Genomic DNA, 22,409 nt, shown 5'->3' on the forward strand with positions numbered 1-22,409 from the left:
AGTGGAGAGGGGTCATCTATTTCTGGATTTGACAGTATTTTTCCAAGAATTTAATTTTCCTTCTGGATTTTTTGAGTTTCTTCCTCCTGCCCTCAATTTTGAGGATCTTAAAAATTCTTTGACCCTTTTTTTTTTTTTTTTGGAGCTTTGGCTCTGGCCCCCAAAACCACACTCCCAAATTCTGTGCCAAATTAACTCCATGCTTGCCAACTAGGCCTACACTAACGCTCCCTCTAATCACTGTCCTGGGCTCTGCATGCCCCTAACTGCCAGTGCCACCCAGGCAGGGCTGAGCCATGCCTACTTTTGCACTAACTCAGTGGGTGCCTCCATGCCCTGGGCCTCTCCCCTCTAATGCTGCCTCCTTCTTTTCTTGGTGTGGGACCCCAGAGTTTTGATCAGAAAGGATTTGGCAAGAATTAGCTCAACTTTACTCACGGGGGCATTGGCAGAGGAGTATAAGGGTGGGGGAAATGCTTGGCTGTGGAGCTGCTCAGCCTGAAGAGTTCTTTCCATTGGAAATGCCTAGGCTGCTGTCTTAAGCTGCTGTCTAAGGACAGCATGAGATAACCCAAAGAAGCTTCCTGGCAGCTTCCCACACAGCAGAGCAGGCTGTTTGCCACCTATTCCCCTACCTGCTCTCTGGAACCAAGGAGTAAGGAGGCCCAGTTGTGGACAAGGCCTTGGAGAGCTTGAACAGGATCTCTCTGCCAACATAGTAGCCACTCTTCCTAGCTTTCCACTGGGACTTCCCAAATTCAGATACCCATCAGAGGTTGGTAATGGGTAGCCCCTATTCTTTCCCCCACCTCTGAGCCACCTATAACACAGGGTATTTTAAAGGCTGAGTCCAAGGTTGGGGAAGTGCCTAGACCCCAGGATCTAGCCTAATCAGTCCTCCTCTCTGGGGATGGGTAGATGAGTGGGGTAGAGCGGTGGGAGTGCCTGGGTTCAGCACAGGGCCTTACTCCCAGGGATAAAGCACAGGGCCTTACTCCCAGGGATAAAGCTCAACATTCCAGAAGGAACCTGCCTAACCTCATTTCCCACTGACCTGGAGTTTGTTGGAGGCCTGGACTTCGCTTTCTCTCTGGGGAAGAGAGAAGTTATTTGAGGTTGTGATAGTGAAGGTGGTGCTGACGGTGGTAGTGATGGCAGTGGTGTGGACAGTTCACTCAGCTTCCCTCCCCTGCCCCCAGCCCATGGCTCCACTCTGGCTTTGGAATCAGTAATCACAGTTTCTCCTCTGCCTGTCGTTTGAGGGGTGACTCACCAAACCCTCCCCTCGTCCCCTTTCCCGCCCTCAGAGGTGTCATCTCACCCCAGACAGAATCGTCCACCCCCTCTGTACCCACTCCTGGGACTCTTATTTCCATGGCAACGGCCCGAGTGAATTGCAGCCCTCATCCCTGAAGTTCAGCCTGTAGGGCCAACACCTCACCCCCACCCTGGGCAGGAGGGGAGGGAGGCCAAGGGGGTTGGGCTGGGGTCCCCTCTGCCGCACTGCTTTAACATCCTCCGCTCCTGATTCACCATCAACCCTGGATTTAACCCTCACCATCACTGCCCTTTTTCCCTGGGTTAAATTTTGGTCTCTGAGCTGTGGTAGAAGGGGAGGGATGAGAGCTGGAGGCTCTAATTCTGTGATGCAGAATGTACCAGCCTTGACTGGTTTGGAGAAAGCAGAGGGCCTTTTCTCAGGACCTACCCAACAATTTCAGTTCCAGGGACTCAGGAGACCAAAATCTGTGCCCTGCCCTCACACCTCTGCCTGTGTTACCCCATCCCCTGCACCTCCGAGTGCTGTTACCTTTCAGCTCCTGGCCTTGGGCCCTCTTCCTCTTCACCTCTTTCCCTCCTCACTTTCCCTTTCTACTCTTTTCTTTCTCTTCTCCTGGTTATACTCCTCTTTGATTCCAGGCTTTATTTTTCTCCTCTCTCAATCCCCGCTGCCGACCCTCTTTCTGTCCCGCCCTGGCCGCCCTCCCGCGCTCCCCTCCCGCCGCTGCCGGGCCGGAGTTGAGGAGTGTGTGTTCTGTTTCTCCCCTGTGCCCCGCCCTCTCCCTCGCCCTCCCGCCGACCAGGAGAGGGCGGAGCTGGCCGCGGGACGGAGGCACCTGGAGGCCCGCCAGGCGCTCTACGCCGAGCTCCAGACGCAGCTCGATAACTGCCCCGAGTCAGTGCGGGAACAGTTACAGGAGCAGCTGAGAAGGGTCAGTTCCACCGCCCCCCCTCCCCAGGCCCCTGCGGGCCACGCCCCAGAAGGAAGAGAGGAGAGCGGTGGGACGGGACCGCCTGGCCCCTGGAGTACCTGCTGGACACCAGGGTCGGTGCTGCGGCTTGGAGGGAACCGGGAAGACTGGGGGGATCAGCGCTCCAGGCCGTGATGCCCGCGAAAGGGCAAGGCCAAGTACAGCGGGAGTTGGGTGGAGGCAGGTTTCTTACCCAATTTCCCCGGGTCCAGCCCTATACAACACCTAGCCCCTGTGGCCTGGCCTTCCAGGCCCAGAGTGGCATTGCAAGCACCACCCAACCCCCTTTGTCACTGTCGTTGAAGGAGGCAGAGGCCCTGGAGACTGAGACAAAGCTCTTTGAGGACCTGGAGTTCCAGCAGTTGGAGCGGGAGAGCCGCGTGGAGGAGGAGCGCGAGCTGGCCGGCCAGGGGCTGCTCCGGAGCAAGGCTGAGCTGCTCCGCAGCATCGCCAAGAGGAAGGTGTGCCCCACCCCGCTCCTTGCTGCGTGCTGTTGGAGGCCAGTGACCTGGGTTTGAATCGCAATGACCTCACAGGAGTTAACTTCGTCTTTTGTACCTGGGTTTCCTTGTATGTCAAATGAGAATTAGAACAGGCTGTTGTGAGAATTAAACAAGATGTAAAGACAGAATAGGATGTGATTGTTGTAAGCACTCCGTGAAGGATAGCTATTCTTATTAAGCTCTGACTCCCCTCAGTCTTCCAGTGGAAAATGGATTCTGCTCCCATTCAGAGCTTGGGACTGGTCTGGCTGGACGGTGAAAGATGAAGGAGGAGGCTGCCCCCCTGTGCTTGCAGAGCTCTTGTCTGGTGGAAGTGCTGGGACACACAGAAAGAGTTGACATCTGGATATTAGAGCCAGTTAGGGGCCCTGGATAGGGCGTTCATTTGGGTTCCAGACATGGCTCAGCCCTGCCTTGGCTGAGCTATAAAACAAGGGGATTGGGCATTGTGGCCTGGCTGGCTCTGACACGCTAAAGACTGATGGTCTGCTCCTCATCTCGGCCAGACCACAGGATGGTGGGGCAGATGCCTGTGTGTGAGGGTGGGGAGTAAAGCTGGGAGGAGGTATGTGTTAGTAAGGGCCGGGAAAAGGTGACGGAGGGGACTGGAGAGGATGGCTCAAGCAGCTTCCATTCTTATGGCTGAAGCTTGTGGCTGTGCACACGCAGGCATGCATGTACATTTTTCCTGGCTAGAGTGAATGCAGGGGAAGTGAGGGTGGTGAGATTGGGGAGGGGTGTCTAAAATTGGCTTCGGGGATTTGCTGGCTAGCCTGGGTTTGGTGGTAAGTGGCGAGCTGCCGGACCTTCCTTGAGTCCAGGTCCCATGCTTCTCTCCCTGAGCTGCTCTGTCTTACAAATGCACTTTCTGGATATAAGGCTGACTGATGAAAGGCAGGAAAAAAATGGACATACCTAAGCACAGGGTGTGTGTCAGGCACCCTGCTGGGAGCCTTCCTTAGATTACTTCATGCTGTCCTTAGGATGGTAGCACAAGGCAAGTGCTACTATCCCCAATTTATAGACAAGGAAACTAGGAGTAGGAGAAGCTACATATTTTGCCCAAAGCCTCACAGTATATAAGCTTCAGAGTCAGAATTGGAACCCAGGCCTGCTGGCCCAAATCACATGTTCCTTCCACTGAGGCTAGGGGCGGGCACTTCTCTAGCCTCTCCCTCTGTCTTTCTGGAGGGAATGCAGTAGGGAGTTGTAGATCAGCTAATCTCCTCCCTTTGGGGCTGTGGTGAGTATAAGCTCCAGGAAGTTTGGGAGGACTTGGCAGAAGTGGATTCCTCTTCCCAAACCCATCCTGGCTCCTGGGAAACTGGGGCTTAGCCCCTGGTACCTGGGGTGTCACATTCTTCCCTATGCTCCTCCTTAGGAATCTTGTCCAGCTTTCATCCCCAGACCCCAGTGTCCCACCCTAGGCTCTGTCTGCCCTGGTGCCCTGTGCTCCCCTGCCCTTTCCACTCTTACTCATAGTGGCTCATGAGTACTGCCCTGGGACTCCAATAGATGATTCTAATCCTTGCTCTACCACTTAGCTGTCTAAGAGATCTTAGCTCCTAAATATGTTGGTGTTCTCACCTGTAAAATGGGTATAAAGGCAGCTGCCTCATAGGGGAACGTATTAAATGACATAACAAATGCAAAACATTTAGCAGAATAACTGGCTCCTAATGGGTTCTTAGTAAATGGCACTCTTGCTGTGAGGATTACTGCCTAGCCTACTTTGTTGTTTTTGTTGATTTTGAGCCAGAGTCTCACTCTTGTCACCCAGGTTAGAGTGCAATGACTTGATCTAGGTTCACCGCAACCTCCACCTCCTGGATTCAAGTGATTTTCTTGCCTCAGCCTCTCGAGTAGCTGGGATTACAGGTGCCCCCTAGCCTGGCTAATTTTTGTACTTTTGGTAGAGATGGGGTTTCACCATGTTGGCCAGGCTGGTCTTGAACTCCTAACCTCAAGTGATCCAGCCTTCTTGGCCTCCCAAATGCTAGGATTACAGCCATGGGCCACCGCACCTGGCCAGCCTACTTTGGTCTTCTCTTGGACTGACCCCAGGTTTAGGACATCTCCCTTCTTTAACTTTTCCTCTCCCATGACTTGCTCCTAAGGGTGGTAGTTTAAAGCCACCTTCTTCAGGAAGCCCTCCTGGGATTAACCCAGCCCATTTTTCCCATCCCTTATCCTTTCCCCTTAATATCTTTTTATTGTCTTTCGGCACATGATTGTTGGGCCAGTACTGTGCTAAAAGTCCTATCAGGGTATAAAGATGGAAAAGATACGGGTTCTGCTATGGATCTTACATTTGGGGCAGTGTGGTGGTGGTGATAACACATATATTCACAGATAACAATAATAAAGGCAGATGGTGATACAGGGTAATGTGAGCATAGAGGAAGAAACAAAGAAATTGAGTGGCATCAAGGAAGACTTTGGAGAGAAGGTAGCATTTGGTCTGGTCTTAGATGATAAGTAATCCTCTCTACCTATAGAGAAGGTTAGGACAGCTCTTCTGGCCTAAGGAAGCAATATAAGAAAATCCTAAGAGTTTACAGCCACGCCGCTGAGTGTACAGTGTGGTTGAGCTAAGAGGACATGGAGGCAGTAGGAGGGAGGGGAGCTGCAAAGCATGGAACCGGTTTGGGAGCCCTGAGTGCCTGGTAAGGAGTTTGTGCTTTACCCTGTGGTCACTGAGGAGTCACTGAAAGATTGTGCAGTGAGGAGTCATATGACCTGACTTGTGAATTTTTAAAAAATTATTCAAGTAATATTTCTTTTTAGAAAAATTAGAAAATTCAGATAAGCAAACACACCTCAAAGTCATCTTAGGAAGATATTTGTAACAGTGTGGAGTGAATCGGGAAGTTGACAGTGGAAGCAGAGGCTGGCGAGAAGGTCCAGGCCAGGGAAGCAGAGGGTCTGGATTCGGGTGGTGGCAAGTGGGGTTGGGACAGGGGGAATGGGGCAGATGGAGTGTCTCCAGACTTTGGGACCCGTTAGCCATAGGGTGAGGGAAGGGAGATTTGAGGATCTGGGTGGTGTGTATAATACAGGGTCATAGGTCAAGGGAGGGAGGGAGGTGCAAGAGAAGGAGCCCACATGGCAGCCTGAGTTTTAGGGTAAGTTGAAGCCAAGCAGAAGAGCCGGTTGATTCTCTTCACTTGAGCCTTGAATCTCTGGGCAGGGGAGCCAGCCAGTTCTCACATTGGGCTCAGCCCTGTCTCCCCAGGGCCTGACCAACCACCCCATCTCCTCTAGGAGCGCCTGGCCGTCCTCGACAGTCAGGCCGGGCAGATCCGGGCTCAGGCTGTGCAAGAGTCGGAACGCCTGGCCCGGGACAAGAATGCTTCCTTACAGCTGCTGCAAAAGGTAGTGCCCCTCGGGTTGGGCTGTGGGATTTGGAGTAGGGTAAGCGGGAGGGGAGTGCAGAAGGGCTGGGGTGCAAATGTGCTGGGGTGGAGCACGGGGCCCCCCTCACACAGTCTCCTGGCTCCCACTCCTCTTTGACACTCTGCCACTCTGGGCTTCCAGGAGAAGGAGAAACTGACTGTGCTGGAAAGGAGATACCACTCACTCACAGGGGGCAGGCCTTTCCCGAAGACCACATCAACCCTCAAAGAGGTATCATGATTGGGTTAGCCCCAGCTTCAGGCCCAAGGGGTGTCCCAGCAGGCTCTGAGTGACATAGGGCACTTTCACCCCAATGGCTGAGGTGGTGTGGGGGCATCTTCCTGAATGGGAGAGATTTGAGGAGGAATGGCCCCAGACTCTGGGGTTTGACCTTCTATGGCTACTGGCTGCCTCATTTAGTTGCCTTTTGGGCTCCCAGGAGCCCATTGATTTCACTGTTTTTGGTGGCTGAATATATGTGGGGACTCAGGGGCCTGTGTTGGGTGGGCAGACAGCTCAGAGGTTTGGTAGTGGCCGGACTGGATGGACTCACCTCGAAGGGGAGCATAGGGATCTAGGGGTGCTGATGCTGGGGCTCCTGGGCTTCAGTCCTGAGTTAGTCCTTTGTCTCAGAAGAGGACATTGGGGCCCCATAGGTGGTTCTTCCTCAGGTCTGTGTGTCTGGTGAGTGAGTTCCAAATAGAGCATATCTGGTTTACCAACTTCTTTGCCTCCCTCCCTGCCTCACTACACAATTTAGGTCTGGGGTGGGGAGCTGGGTTGAGTGTGAGGGATGCAGCCCTTCACCATGCCCCCTCTCTGTAGGCTGAGCTGCTCATCTCTGACTCCTCAGAGATGGGGCTGGGGACTAAGGCTTTGGGCCTTTTCCGAGGGTCTCTTCAGGCTGGGGCCTCCTCTGTCTCTTTAACCCCACCTCCTTCCACTCTTCTCTGCCCCAAAGCACAAGAGGTAATCACAGCTAACTGTGTGCTCTGCTTTGCCCACTGCCTGCCTGGCTGCCCGCTGAGCCCCTGCCTACAGCTCCTTCCAGGGTCTAGCTGAAGGGCATGTGGTGATAATTTCTTGGCTGGCCAGCGTTTGGGAGAGTGTGTGTGAGCGTGCCATGCCACCATTCCATAGAATGCCTGGGCAGCCCATTGAATTGCGTATGAATTTGCCCATATTCTGCATGCCAATCATCAGTTCTCACAACACGCTGGACCCTCTGGCTCATTTCCTTTTTCATGACCCCAGAGGACAGCCTGGTTCTAGAGCTAGGTCTGGATGGGCCCCTTGGGTAGGGCACGCTTATGATCCTGTGCTTTGATTTAGCATGCATTGTGGAGGTCTACCATGTTCCCAGCGCCCTTAGATAAACTCAGTTTCTAAGGACAGGTGATAAATACGACAGTCCCTGCTCTCCCAACCCACAGTTGAATGTGTTGGCATCTTTCCAAGGATTCACCTTGGGCAGTGGGCCTATTTTTCTGCCAGGCTTTTAGCTGTTCCTTGCTAAGGCCCTGGTGATGTCTCTACCTTCCCTCACCTGTTTCTAGCTCCTACCTGAGCTGAGAGGGTGTGAGGGGGTCCTGGGGAATGGTGTGACTGGTGTTCGGTGCTGCATGCGTGTACCCCACTGGGGATGCCCAGGTTGTTGGAGACAGATGGGGTCTCTGGGAGCTGGGTTCTGATCCTCAGTGAACCTTAGAAGGCCTTCTGTGGGCTTCTTTGCCCGCCCACAGCCCAGGGCGAATTAAGACATGGGCCTTCAGGGTCTGCCTGGGGCAGGATTGGATGCCAAGGTGGCTCCAAAAGTGGAGGGCAAAAGGAGCCTTCAGACAGTTGGTTCTGCTGCCCTTTTCTGGTCTCCATCACTCCCTGCAGCCATCTATGGGCATAGTAGGCATCCCACCCCTGCCTTGGATTTTGTATTGACATGGAGTGACAGCCCTGGGGCCTGGCATGGAGTTTGGGGTGTTGGGCACCTTGTTGAACCCGCTTAACCCCTTCTTTGCCCACCCCTACTCCTTTCACTGGGTACCCCAGGAATATGTGACTCTGGCAGAAGTTTTCCAGCTGTGTTCCCTATGCTTCTGCCACCTCCCCCAGTGTGCTTGCTCAGCCCCTGCCTGACAGTGAGGTACCAGCCATCAAGGGTGCCCACCAATGCCCAAGGACCTCTTTATGAATGACCTAGATTCCTCCCTTGGGCCTGGTTGGGGCTGGAGGGACAGATAGTAGGGTCTGTCTTTGACAGTGAGGGAGAAGGGGAGGTTGGGAGTGGTGTCTTTTCTTCCCTGGGGCCTTGGGAGCTTTCTTTAGCTCCTATGGTCCGGGGAGGGGCAGGCCTTCTGCTCTAGGATGAGGGCATTGAGTTGAGAGGACTCTGGCTCTTCTAGGCTGCAGGCTGTCTACTTCCTGCCCTTTCCCCCACTTCCCCTGTGGGTAGGGCCATCTCATGTGTTCTATTCCCATTAACCTCTTATATTCCCTCCTGCGTCTGGCCTTGCCCCAAGTACGTGACGCTTGAGCAGCTAAAGGTGATGCGGGGCACCTCGCCCATGCCCCCAGCCCCTGTGCCAGGGCTTCCTCCCTGGGCCTCCGCCTCCCGGGACCTGGTTCCCACCACCTGCCTTCCTCCCATGCTGCCCTCCTCCTCCTTCGCTTCCATCACGCCTTCACCCAAGGTTGGTGGTCTGTGAGTTCTTGCTACCCCCACCCATGACTGGTGTGCTCCGTGTGTGTTTTGCCCCTGCTCACCTGGCCTCTTGGCTCTGGGCCAGCCCAAAGGGAGTGCCCAGTGCCTGCAAGCTCTGTCTGATGCCTGGTTTCATTGTAGCACATGTCTATGGTCTGCAAGTTGTACCCTGACTGTTTCTCTTTGCCCTTAGTACATCAGGGCAACTGTTGTCTCACTGTTTTTCTCTTCTTTTTCTTGACGTTCTCCTTTCTCCCTTCCTTTCTTCCCTTCTTCCTTCACCTTCCTGTCCATTTCCCTGATGGCCTTCCTTTAACCTTCCCCTTCCTTCTTCCTCTTCTTTCTTCTTTCTCCCTTCTCCTGCCTTTTCTTTTCCCTTTATTTCCTGGCCTTTCCTCTCCATCCTTCCTCTCCTGTCCCTTTTCCCCCTTCCCATTCCCACCTCCAGATGGAGAAGCTGCTGCTCCCTGCTGTAGACTTAGAGCAGTGGTACCAGGAGCTGATGGCCGGGCTGGGGACTGGCCCTGCTGCAGCCTCCCCTCACTCTTCTCCCCCGCCTCTGCCTGCCAAAGCTTCCCATCAGCTGCAGGTAACCCCTCCTTCACAGCCCGTCCAATTCCAGCCTTTGCACCTGTTCACTCTGATACCTCCTGCCAATCCATCAGCCACACAGTACCACCTTGAGCAGAGGCTTCAGCCCAGCAAGGGCAATGAGGGCGCCTCTGGTCCCTGAGAGGGTCACTCCATGGGCAGCCATCTTGGCATGTGGGCAACCAGAGGGCCAGCCTCCTGAGTCTAAAGCTATCTGATGAATGTCTAGTGGAAGTGGGTTCTGGAGCTGTGATCAGGTTGGGATCTGTTTGGTGCCCTGTGCTGAGCCCGGCTGTGGGTCTGGCCTGTGCTTGGCAGCCCCACACCCAGAGCTTCTCACCCAATCTGGGGACCTGACACGCTCTTGGGCCTGTTGCAACTGGAACTAGTGTGTCCTGGGAGAACTGCCGGTATTTTGTTCTCCTAGTCTCTCCAGGGGTGACACTTGGAAGCAGAAAAGAAGGGGCAAAGACTCTGAAGTGACAGCCCAAGCCTTCTGAGGGTTGCCACGGAGGATGTGGGCCTATCTGAGCCTGCAGCAAGCAACTGACCATGGGGTGGGAAGGGGGCTGGGATAGTCTTCCCCAGGTTTCCCTCACTGACCTGCTGCAGTGCCTGAGATTTACCATTTAAGATCATACCTTGAATGAAGGCACTGCATCTGTAAGACTGTGACCTCAGCTAACATGTCATGTTTCCTTGGGGAGGAGACTGATCCTATAATACTTGTACTGTGTACCCTGCCGGTTAGAGGCTTTAACATGTTTTGATTCTCTTAATCACCACCACAGGCCTTTGAGGTAAATGAACTCTCATTTTATAGATGAAACACTGGGGCCTGGAGAAGATAGGTAATCTCTCCAAGACCACACAGCTAGGAAGTAGCAGAGTTGATGCCAAGTCAGGCTTTGTGACTCTAAAGGCCATATTCACTGCATGCTGGTGCTTCAGGGGAGTTTGGCAATTATTTAGTCTGGTCCTACCCACTTCTTTTGCAGATAAGGAAGTCAAGGCCCAGAGTAGGGAGGTGTGTGGCCCAAGGTCCCACAGCCTGTTAGTGGCTGAGCTAGGACCAGAGGGAACTCAGCTTCTGGTTGGTCTCCTGCACCTGCCTGACTGATGTTAAATCCTTGCATAGGTCTGTTTACAGCTCTTTTCTTAGACCCAGGGTTGGGCTAGGGATTGGCCCGGGGAAGAGCAGCCTGGAAAGGAGAATTGGCAGCTGCCAATAGCATCCGGCCATTGGGCTGGCTCAGGAGGCTCAACCTTGTTGTCAGAGCCAGAAGGCCTCAGAGGACTGGTGCCAGGGTGGTACTTCAGATCACAGCCAGATGAGGTGACATGGGGGAGGTGGCCAATGGGGGAGCCAGAAGTCACTGGGCACTATCTTTTCTCTCCAGGTTTACCGCTCCAAGATGGATGGCGAGGCCACCAGCCCCCTTCCCCGGACACGGAGTGGCCCCCTCCCCTCCTCCTCTGGCTCGTCCTCCTCCTCCTCCCAGCTCAGCGTGGCTACCTTGGGGCGTAGCCCCTCCCCAAAGGTCTGAGGACAGTGGGTGGGGCTGCACACGTGGCAGGGGATGGAGACTGCCATGCTGGGGAGAGGCCAAGACCACCCATAAAAGCCTTGGGGATGGCGCTGAGGGTCTTCTGAGCCCAGGTCCAAATGCTCCGTTCCTCTGCAGAGTGCTCTACTCACCCAAAATGGCACGGGCAGTCTTCCTCGCAACCTGGCAGCCACACTCCAGGACATCGAGACCAAGCGCCAGCTAGCTCTGCAGCAGAAGGGTGAGTGACGGCACCACCAGCCCACCTGCTCTCCTGAGGGGCCCTCCTCCATGCTCACACCTTCTTCAGGATGTTTTTCCTTACCAGAAAGGATTTAGATTGGGTACCTAAAGAAGAGCTTCTGGGATATTTAACAAAAGCCTTCAGGGCAGGAGACTAAGGGTCTGGGGGGCTGTGACATCTTTCCTAGAGAAGCTCGCCAATAAGGGAGGTGCCTGTGGACCTGAGTTGGGTTAGACATTACCCTCTCTGGAGGCAGGGGATGGATTTGATGACTTCTAGAAATGGTTGCCTGAGATACTGGCTCTGGGGACCCGAGAGTCCTTGTTGCTTGTGTGCAATTCGGTTGTTTTGAAAGCCCATGTCTGTGCCTCTCTCTCCTCTTACCCCCTCTGTGTCTCTACCGTACCCTCTGCCCGGGGTCCCCCACGCCAGTCGAGTCGCTTCCCGCCGAGCCCCTTCCAACCGACGACCCAGCAGGTAGAATGTTGGTCATGGAGGGCATTGCTTTGGCCAGGCAGCCCCTGCCCTGGCATCAGCATGATTTGTCCTGCCCAGGCCCCCCTGCCTGCAGGCAGGTCCCAGGCTGAGCTGGGTTGGGGTATCTGCTGGCCACGCCCCTCTAGCTGGCCTCTCTTCTGCCTCAGCTGTGCTCTCCCATGTCTCCCCTGCCTTCTTTCCTGCTTTTGTGGCTTTTGCTTCTGCATCGCAGGGGGGTCTGCACTGGCACTGTGGGTGCTCATGGGGTTTCTGCCATCTCTTCCTTCTCCCTTCTCCAGCAGGCAGGGTGGGTGCATGTTTCCTGCCAAGACCTACTTAGGCCTTGGTTGTGAGCTGGAGCCAGCTGGCTGTCATGCTGCCTGGGCACTACTTGGGTAGGTTTGGTGTCCTGTGTGGAATCAGGATGCAAAAGAGCACTGAAGCCAGACTGTGTGGCTGTGGCCGGTGGTGCAGGCAACTGAAGCATTGGCAGAGCAACCAGGCCTGGAGCTGCAGGGGCCTTAGGGAAGCTGCAGGGAGGGGGGCTGCTCTGTGTTAACCTCTCCCTGCTCGCCCCTCCCTCTGTCTGTGGTGCTGCCAGTGGCCTTCTCCTTAGCTGCGTGGGGAGCCCACTGTGACTCCCACCTGTCTTTCCTGCAGGACAACAAGTGATTGAGGAGCAACGGCGGCGACTGGCCGAACTGAAGCAGAAAGCGGCAGCTGAGGCACAGTGCCAGTGGGATGCCCTGCACGGGGCAGCGCCCTTCCCAGCGGGCCCCTCGGGCTTCCCCCCTCTCATGCACCACTCTATCCTACACCACCTGCCTGCTGGGCGGGAGCGTGGGGAGGAGAGTGAGCATGCCTATGATACGCTGAGTCTAGAGAGCTCTGACAGCATGGAGACCAGCATCTCCACTGGGGGCAACTCAGCCTGCTCCCCTGACAACATGTCCAGGTACCTCTTATGCCTGGGCCCGCCGCCTCCCTCAGCCACCTCCTCAGCTCCTTGATGCACCTCCTCTTCCCCTTCTCTCTGCAGTGCGAGTGGTCTGGACATGGGGAAGATCGAGGAGATGGAGAAGATGCTGAAAGAGGCTCACGCAGAGAAGAGCCGGCTCATGGAGTCGAGGGTGAGTCTGACCTGGATCAAGAAGGCAGAAGGTGATGGGCACAGAGCTGCCTGCTGCCTGTCCGGGGCCTGTGCTCCACCCCAAGCCCTTCCACCCACATGAGCTTTGCAACAGTCACTTGGGGTAGAAAATGTTTTAAAAGGTTGTTTTCCTCAAACGGGCATAGGGAGGCTTGGTGAGATTACAGCTTCGTGGCTCTTAGGAACAGAGAAGGCAGCACGGTCATCATTCTCCAACCAAGAATTTCTTGTGTGGAAACATCCAGTTTTTGCACGTTTACTTCTTAGACTTTTTGGCAGCTACAGGGATTTTGATTCCTGTCGACCTGCACGGCAGGCCATTCCTCTTGGGGCTGATTAGGAAAAGCAGGAACTGTGGCTGAAGTATAGACCAGAAGAGCAGACAGATGTCCAAGGCAGAGCAGAGGTGTTGGCTGGGGAGCTCTGGGAGCAGAGAGGGCTGACAGCTCCTTCGTGTGGCATGGAGCTGGGAGTCAGCAAAGAGGGACTTGTGGTTTATCCTGGGCATAGGCAGGCTGATTAAAGGAGGATAAATAAATGATCTGCAGAAGCTATTCTCTGTCCGCCATTCGAGGTACTCTGCATATGTGAGACGAGAGTGGGACGCAGGGAGTAGAGTCAGCAGCTTGAGGGATTTAATAAAAAACAGATACTGACAGTTTGAATGGAGGACCCACCAGAAAAGAATGCCTTGTATCTTATTTATGTCTAAGTACGGCAAACATCTAAGCAGCTCCAAGCAAATGTGGGGAAAGGAGATTCAGCTGAATTTTGAGCTGGGAAGAAATGGTAAATGGAAGTTAATGGTATAAGAGGTCTTTATCAGTAAATAAGACATATATAGCGTCACTGACATGCTCCATATTTAATTATCTGTTTTAATAACTTCTGAAATCCTTTTATAAGTTCACGTCTAACCTTAGTCTCTAGTCACTTTTTTCCCATAAAGTGTGAAGTTCAACAGCAAATGTTTCTAATTTGGAGTTTCAAAGGCCTTCAGTTAGTGATTGGGAAAGGACCATTGAATATATTAGTTGTCAAAAAAACTTGTGTAGATAACACATGTTCTGAGAATTCAGATACAATTGTAAGAACCCCATTTATTTTTTGAGTGCTTTCCTACTGGAATCAGTGATGGGCATTTATATATATGACCTAATTTCATTTGCACTATAATTCCAGGAATGGGCATTCTTAACTTCATTTCACAGATGAGACAACTGAGGCTTAACAAGTTTGAATGGCCAGGTGCAATCGCGGGTGCCTGTAGTCCCAGCTACTTGGGAGGCTGAGGCAGGAGAATTGCTTGAACCCGGGAGGTGGAGGTTACAGTGAGCCGAGATCATGCCATTGCACTCCAGCCTGGGCAACAGAGTGAGACTCGATCTCAAAAAAAAAAAAAAGTTTAAATACTTTTATTAGGGTCACAGAGCCCATAGTGGTAGCAGGGCCAGGGTTTGAAGCCAGGGCAGTCATGATTTAAAGCATTTATCTTTAACTAGCCAGGGCTCTTGGAGTGGGTGGGCTTTGAACATGTTGCCTCCTCATGCCAGACTACCCTGAGGGGGATGCCTCCTGTAGCCCTGCCCAGGTGTGATGAGGGCCAGTTGAGGGAAGAGGGTGGCCATAGGTGCTGACCCCTCGGCTTTGGGGGCAGGAGCGGGAGATGGAGCTGCGGCGGCAGGCCCTGGAGGAGGAGCGGCGGAGGCGTGAGCAGGTAGAACGGAGGCTGCAGAGTGAGAGCGCCCGGAGGCAGCAGCTGGTGGAGAAGGAGGTCAAGATGCGGGAGAAACAATTTTCCCAGGTGAATGGGCAGTTGTGGGCAGTGGTGGTTGGCTTGATGGTGAGGGCTGTAGAGAAGTAGGGAGATTCCAGGGTTCCTGTGTTGGGCTCTAAAACCTGTTCTACTCCAGAAAAGATTGCTGTTGGCTTAACACAAGCCGAATTCCACTTGGGACTCAGTGACCCAAAACACAGACCCACCAGTATTTGTTCAAGTGTGTGTGTGAGTGTGTGTGTGTGTGTGTGTGTGTGCACCAGGGTAGTGGGTTGTAAGGATGTGGCAGGCCACCTTGCAGACTTCCGGGGTCAGAGGGTCTGGACAGACATCCCAGAGATGGGAGCTGATAGCCAAGAATCAGAGTAGCTCCCCTTGGCCTCTCTCCAGGGCCTCAGATCTGCTTCATGAGCCTGCAATGCACCTTCCCTTCTGCTTCCCCTGCTTCCCCTCCTGCATGTGGAACTTCAGGGTGTGCTGGCCCACCCCCGATAGGACCTTTCAGCTCCAGTCCCCACCATCAGTGGATGACCTCACTCTGACTTTTGATTTATATCTCCAAGACAGAATTGTACTAGTTTCTCTTTGGGACAGAAATCCCTCCTTGCCCAAAAGCCAGCTCTATTGTTTGTTCTTAATGCCCATTCCTGGAGATTTGAGCAGAACAACTGAAAGCAGAAGGAGCCGGGCGTGGTGGCTCACGCCTGTAATCCCCGCACTTTGGGAGGCTGAGGTGGGTGGATCACCAGGAGATCGAGACCATCCTGGTCAACATGGTGAAACCCCGTCTCTACTAAAAATTATAAAATTAGCTGGGCATGGTGGCGCACGCCTGTAATCCCAGCTACTCAGGAGGCTGAGGCAGGAGAATTGCCTGAACCAGGAGGCGGAGGTTGCGGTGAGCTGAGATTGCGCCATTGCACTCCAGCCTGGGTAACAAGAGCGAAACTCCGTCTAAAAAACAAAAGCAGAAGGAGGAATTGGGTTGGGCTGAGAAATCTGTCCATGTCTCTGGTCCCAAATCCTACCTCCCACAATCCCCCATGAGAATCTGTAGGACTTAGATAGGCTGTCCCTTCCAATGAGGTCTCTGTAGGCTTCCCCAGGTTGGGAGTCCCCTGGAATCTCCCCCAGCAGTGATCACAGCTTCCCTAATTTCCTACAGTGTAACAAAATAAATTCTAAGGGATAGGTCAACTGGATTGGGTTTGGGAAATAATGAGAAGGGGCTGGGTACAATGGCTTACACCTATAATCCCAGCACTTCGGGAGGCCAAGGTACATGGATCACTTGAGGCCAGGAGTTCTGAGACCAGCCTGCCCGAAACATGGCGAATCCCCATCTCTACAAAAAATACAAAAATAGCTGGGCATGGTATTGCACACCTGTAATCCAAGCTACTCTGATGTCTAAGGCACAAGAATCATTTGAGTCCAGAAGGTAGAGGTTGCAGTGAGCTGAGATCTTGCCACTGTACTCTAGCCTGGATGATGGAGTGAAGTCCTGTCTCAGGAAAAAAAAAAATGCTCTGTGAATTTTACCTCTGGGGTTCAGGCATTGCTGCAATGGCCACCTTTGTCTGGTGTGGGAGATGGGTGGAATCAGCTATCTATGGGGTCATGTGTTTTGTTTTTTTCTTTAAATAATGTGTGATGTTGCCTTGTCATTTTAATGTTCTGAGAAAGGAAGAGTAGAAAATAATTGAGAACTCTAGTCAGTATCAGAGGTAGAGTAGACCTTAGTAATTATCTAGCTCAAAGCCCATGTTTTACATGGAAGAAACTGAAGCTCAGAGAAGGGATGTGACCCAAACAGGGTCCCCATTGAAGTCGGAGACTAGATTTCTTTTTGGGCTTTTCTTCCCAGAGCATGTTCATATCTGCTTCTTACTTTTTTCTATCTGGCTCAGGAGGGAAAGAAGGGGCAGGGCAAGACAGAGATGCCATGTCTTGGTCATAGGTGGGAAAACTGAGGCATAGGGCTTCACAATTTGCCCGGCCCTAGGTAGAGTCAACGTAGGTATGGTAGGTCTCCACTTGTGCCATAAGCCCTATGGAACCAAAGTGACCACCATGGGTTAGGGAGGGGTGATGTCAGGCTGTTGGGCGTTTAGAACTGAAGCCTAGGGGCCTGAACAGGGGAATAATGAGGAAGAGAGGAGACTTTCCTGACCTTCCCTTTTGCTTCCAGGCACGACCCCTGACCCGCTACCTGCCAATCCGGAAGGAGGACTTTGACCTGAAGACCCATATTGAGTCATCAGGCCATGGTGTTGATACCTGTCTGCACGTGGTGCTCAGCAGCAAGGTACAAGGCGTGTGTGGCCCTGGGCTGCTGGGGAGAGGGAGGACCCCATGGTGAGAGGTACTTCCTGGGTCATTGGAATAGTGGCCCCAGTTTCTACCCTTACCTAACCAGATCTCTGTCCCAGGACCTGGTGTGCTGGCCTGAAGGGATGTTGGGGACAGTCCCCGATGAATACAGGCACGGGGATGGCATACACTTAAGGCTTAAGGGCTGCACATTTGGGTCCTTCCTTACTCCTGCTTCCCACCAGGTCTGCCGGGGCTACTTGGTCAAGATGGGCGGCAAGATTAAATCATGGAAGAAGCGCTGGTTTGTCTTCGACCGGCTCAAGCGCACCCTTTCCTATTATGTGGGTGAGTTCCTACAAGGCCACCCTGGGAGCCAGTCAGGACCCCTGGGCTCTGTTACCTAGGACAGCTGGTCTTCTGGAAGGAGGCCAAGCTTCCAAGTCAGGGACCAGAGGCTTGGGCTGAGCCTTGTCCTCCTTCCCTGAAAATGTATGGAATGTACTTGGCTGACTTCCATTTATGTGTTCATTCATTCATTCATTCTTCATTCAGCAATATTGCTAAGCATCTAATAAGTTCCAGGCACTGTTCTAGGCTTTGGTGATAAGTGAGATGGCCACAGCTCTCTCATGGAGCTTATAGTCAGGGAAGCAGACAAGAGTTCACAGTGTACAGTGGGCATGCTGATAGGAGACACCCAGGCACTGCAGGAGCATGAGGTTTTATGGTTGGAGTTGGGTTGGGAAACTACTTTTTGGGAAAATTCCCTCAGAGACTCCAAGACAAGCAGTTGAAGAGTGCCAGGGAGTGCTCAGGATAGCTCAGCAAGAGGCCGACTGGCCCCTCTTGCTCCCTCAGCTCTCTCCATTCCAGCCTCTAGCTTAGTTTCCTATCCCTGGAACTCCCTTTGGACTTTTCCACTTGGAGCATGGGATGCTGTGTCACCCTAGTCAGGAGAAGGTGAGGTATGCTGCAGTAACGAGAAGTCTTAAAATCCCAGTGGCTGGACAGATATGGTGGCTCACACCTGCGATCCCAGCACTTTGGGAGACCAAGGGGGGCAGATCACTTGAGGCTAGGAGATTGAGACCAGCCTGGGCAACGTGTTGAAACCCTGTCTCTACTAAAAATCCAAAAATTAGCTGGGTGAGGTGGCACCCGCCTGTAGTCCCAGCTACTTGGGAGGCTGAGCACAAGAATTGCTTGAACCCAAGAGACAGAGGTTGCAGTGAGCCAAGATTATGTCACTGCACTCCAGCCTGGGCAGCAGAATGAGACGTGGCTCATAAGTACTAGGTTTCCTTATGTCCAATACATATCCATTGCACATTGTGAGTTGGTGGGGGCTCCACTCTGCATCAGCGTTGTCTTTGCTTCAGCTGCCTTTTGGGAACATTGCTGGCCACAGCGGCAGAGGGAAAGGGAGGCTTAACTGAGCCCTGCCTTGGTATTAATGTCCCAGCTGGAGGGTGACACATATCATTTCTGTCCACAAGTCATTGGTGGGGCTCTCTGCCAGTCACACAGCCTCGCCCAGTCACGGAGCTGGGAAGAGCAATCCTGCTAGGAGCTCAGAAGAGGGGAAAGGGCTGCAGAGTGTGGTGCCAGAGATGCTCAGGTCTGGAGTGCCCACTTCCCCCTAACCTGGTCCCTGATTACCTGCTGGCCCCTCTAACAAGCTTTTCCTGGCCACCCAGGGTCCTGGGTGTGAGGAGGCAGGAGAGACAGAAACACAGGTGTCCCATGTTTCTCTCTGGGCTGGGAAGGTAGAGGGACTAGGGACTTTGAAGAGAAACAGGCCTGGGGAAGAGAGTTCCATTTTAGGCATGTTGAGATTGGGTGTCTCTGGGACATCTAGGTTTAGGAGGATGGTCAGGATTAGAGGTGGAGTAATGGTTGAAGTAACAGTTGGAGTAACAATAATACCAGATCACCTTTATCAAGCTCTTGAATGAGCCAGGTGCCATGCTATACACTCTGCATGCATCAGCTCATTAATCTTTGAAATAATCCTGTAAGGGAAACACTATTTTTATGCCATTTTACACATGAGGAAAATGATGCTTAGAGAGGTTAGGTAATTGCTCAAGGTCTCTCAGCTCCTAAGGGATAGGGATAAGACTGAACCGGGCAGTCAGACTTCAGAGCAGAGAAGACGGGAGGGAGAGGGCCAAACCCTGGGGCAGGCCTACCCATGCAGGGAAGGAGAGAGAAGAAACCGGCAGAGGGAGAAGGGGCAGGAGACAGGACTAACCATATGCCAGGTGCTAGGCCGGTGCTTGGCCTATGTGGCCTTAGGTAGTGTCTGTGAAACAAAAGGAGACCAAGTTCAGATGGCAGGAAGAGAAATGGGAGCAGAAACAGGGAAGGAAGCCAGCCAAAGGAGCAGACATTCACAAGCAGGAGGTGTCACCAGCGATGATGGATGCTGCAGAAAGGCCAAGAAAGACGTGGCCCAAAGGCTGTTAGACTCAGGGATGGGAGCTTGTCAAGAGAAGGCTTCCTGCTGTGCATGGGGCCAGGAGCCAGATTGCACAAGATTGAGGATAGGTGGGTGGTAAGGAAGCGGAGGCAGGAGCATGTTACTATTTCCTGTGAAGGAAGGGATGGGAGAGAACAGGGGCTGCAGGGCTGAGCAGGCCCAGAGCCAGGCAGGGCTGGTCCTTTGCCAAGGAGGAAATGTCAGAAATGGGTCTGTGGCTGGATAAGGGCCCTGGGTGCCTTGCCTATTCTGCCTGGACCCTCTTCCTGCCAACTTGATAGAAACCCCCTCATTGCACAGAGTCCAGATTACATATTATCTCTAGGAAGCCTTTCCTGACCCCACCTTACTAGGAGTGATTCCCACCCTCCTCTGAACCCCTGCATTATCCAGGGTGCGTTTTTCCATGTGACATCAATCCAGGAGTGTAAGGACATAATAACAGTGCCATGTTGTGTGCCACACACTGTGACTACCTGAAATGTGTTCTCTCATTTGACACTCATGACAACCTGTGGTGTGCATGGTCTCATGCAATTCCTAGCCACTCCGTTACTAGCTCTTTACACAGCTGTGTGTCTGTACTTTCTTCCCTATGAGACTGTAGTTTCCTAAGAGAAGTGTCTCTGACTTCTCTTTGAATCCCAGTGTCAAGGACTCATTTGTTCAGCATTGAGTACCTACTGTGTGCCAGGTACCTACTTGTTGGTGTTGGGGGAGGTAGACCTGTGAATGGATAAAGGAGGATTCAGATTCAGCATAAGTTCTCTACAGAGGACCATCCGTGCTGTGGGAACACAGGAGAGCACGACTGTGCACTGTCATGGTGACATTTGCAATGGGTCTTGAAGATCATTTAGGAGTTTGCCAAGGAAATGGGCTGGAGGAGACAGTTCCAGCATACAGCGTGTATTATTAAGGGAACAGTGAGAAGGTCAGATAGGACTTGGGGCTCATGCCAGGGAAGGTTGTGATACAAGGCTGGAGGGGCATGTCGGCACCAGTCCGTAAGTTGCCTTTACCAAGCCACGGAGGTGGGGGAGAGGAGATCTCAGGGAGGAGCTTACTTCCAGCTGGCACCACTGAGTTTAGTGACTGGCGTGACCTCTCCTGTAGGACTCAGTCTCACTGTTAAGGCTGTCAGTTGTAGCACCTGAGCAGTGCCACAAACACGGTGGCCCAGGCCCTGTGCTTTCCCTTGACGGGGATCCTGCCCCTCCTCACTGAATGGTCACCTCGGCTCAGGTAGTCTGCCCCTTTCCTGCCACCTCTCACCTCCAGAGGCTATATACTATATGTATATGCTAAATGCTCTGTACACATCGAGGGAGTGTGCTTCCTTTAAAAAAAATTAGGTAAAAATATCCATATGGTTCAAAAATAAAAAATATATTTAAAAATTTAGAATTATGCCCCCACCCGCTACAGGTAGCTACTTATATTAATCTCTTGTGTATCCTTCTAGAGTTTCTGTAGGAGAATATAAGCATATACAAACCCTTTTACTTACACAAAAGGTGGCATACAGTACATACCTTATTTACCTCCCAATGTGTCTTAGAGATCATTCTATATCAAATTTATCTATATCTAGACATTATATCTGGGTATATATTACAGGTTTATTTCTGAGTCTGTATCTGTATCAGACATTTCTTTTTCTTTTCTTTTTTTTTTTTTTTTTTGAGACAGAGTTTTGCTTTTGCCCAGACTGAGTGCAGTGATATGATCTTGGCTCACTGCAACTTCCACCTCCTCGGTTCAAGAGATTCTCCTGCCTCAGCCTCCCAAATAGCTGGGATTACAGGGGTACGCCACTATACCTGGCTAATTTTTATATTTTAAGTAGAGACAGAGTAGAGACAGGGTTTCACCATGTTGGCCAGGCTGGTTCCGAACTCCTGACCTCACGTGATCTGCCTGCCTTGGCCTCCCAAAGTGCTGGGATTACAGACGTGAGCCACTGCACCTGGCCTATTTCAGATATTTCTATATTATTCTACTTAACAGCTGTATTTAGTCTTCCATGATGTGGCGCACACTAAATTATTAACCAGTTTCCACTTGATGGATATTTTGGTTGCTTCCAATCTTCTGTGACTATAGACGATACTGTGCTTAATAATCTTGTGTGTGTTACTTTGTATATGTGAAAGAGAAATGTAAGCATTGGATCAAAAGACAAATGTCTGTCTAATTTTGATAGACATGGCCAAATTGCTCATAAAGCTTTTACCAATTTATCCTCCCACCTGTCGTTAGACTGCCTGCTTTGCCATAGACTTGCCACAAGTGTGGTGTATACTCGTGGTAGGTTTTTGTCATTGGGTAGGTGAGAAGCGGCATCTCGGAGTTCTGACTTGTATTTCTCTGTGATTATGAATGAGGCTGAGCATTATCCATATCTTTAGGGTTCTGTATTGGGTTCCATTTGGGGGTCTTGGGAGACTAGGATCTTCACCCCATTTACCAGATTTGGAAGCTCAGGCCTTGGAGCTCCACATAAACAGAGCTAGACCTGAAGTGTGACCAGCTTCATAGCCCACCCTTACTTCCTTTGCAGACAAGCATGAGACGAAGCTGAAGGGAGTCATCTATTTCCAGGCCATTGAGGAAGTGTACTATGACCACCTGCGCAGCGCAGCCAAGGTCAGGAGTGGAGGGCAGCAGAGGGGGGCCAGAGGGACAGACATGAGGACGGGGCTGTACAGAGGCTCCAACCCAGTCCTTGTTCTCTTTGTCAACTTTCTCTTCCTTTCTCCTTCTCCCCTTCCCAGAGGAGGTTTTTCCGCTTCACTATGGTGACTGAGGTACCCCTCCCCACTTAGCGGTAACCAGCACATTAACACCTCCCGTACCCCATTCATCCCTGACCCTTGACTCTCGACTTCATCGCCATCCCTCCCCCAGGCCCAAGGGAGGAGCAGAAAGCAGCTTGCAAAGAGCAAGAAGCTCCCGTGGGCTTGGGTGCCTCCC

General features: G+C 52.4%; 1 protein-coding gene across 50 annotated transcripts in view; it reads left to right on the top strand.

Annotated features, from left to right (window-relative positions):
* Window positions 1–22,409, top strand: part of PHLDB1 (pleckstrin homology like domain family B member 1) — a 51,912-nt gene that overhangs the window by 27,542 nt on the left and 1,961 nt on the right. For 3 of the 50 annotated variants that reach the window (XM_078339632.1, XM_078339637.1, XM_035264785.3), the window contains 14 exons: window positions 2,085–2,213; window positions 2,558–2,713; window positions 6,020–6,130; window positions 6,293–6,382; window positions 9,298–9,438; window positions 10,841–10,981; window positions 11,126–11,228; window positions 11,664–11,708; window positions 12,369–12,663; window positions 12,748–12,838; window positions 14,516–14,662; window positions 16,827–16,943; window positions 17,194–17,296; window positions 21,997–22,082. In XM_078339632.1, the coding sequence (XP_078195758.1) occupies window positions 2,085–2,213; window positions 2,558–2,713; window positions 6,020–6,130; window positions 6,293–6,382; window positions 9,298–9,438; window positions 10,841–10,981; window positions 11,126–11,228; window positions 11,664–11,708; window positions 12,369–12,663; window positions 12,748–12,838; window positions 14,516–14,662; window positions 16,827–16,943; window positions 17,194–17,296; window positions 21,997–22,082 (1,755 nt within the window). Of the gene's footprint in view, window positions 1–2,084; window positions 2,214–2,557; window positions 2,714–6,019; window positions 6,131–6,292; window positions 6,383–6,976; window positions 7,121–8,667; window positions 8,839–9,297; window positions 9,439–10,840; window positions 10,982–11,125; window positions 11,229–11,663; window positions 11,709–12,368; window positions 12,664–12,747; window positions 12,839–14,515; window positions 14,663–16,826; window positions 16,944–17,193; window positions 17,297–21,996; window positions 22,083–22,210; window positions 22,244–22,409 lie in introns of all 50 variants that reach the window. The other 47 variants (XM_078339628.1, XM_078339636.1, XM_078339648.1 and 44 more) reach the window with 31 other exon arrangements.

The sequence above is a fragment of the Callithrix jacchus genome, chromosome 10 (assembly GCF_049354715.1).
Source record: "Callithrix jacchus isolate 240 chromosome 10, calJac240_pri, whole genome shotgun sequence".
NCBI lineage: Eukaryota > Metazoa > Chordata > Mammalia > Primates > Cebidae > Callithrix > Callithrix jacchus.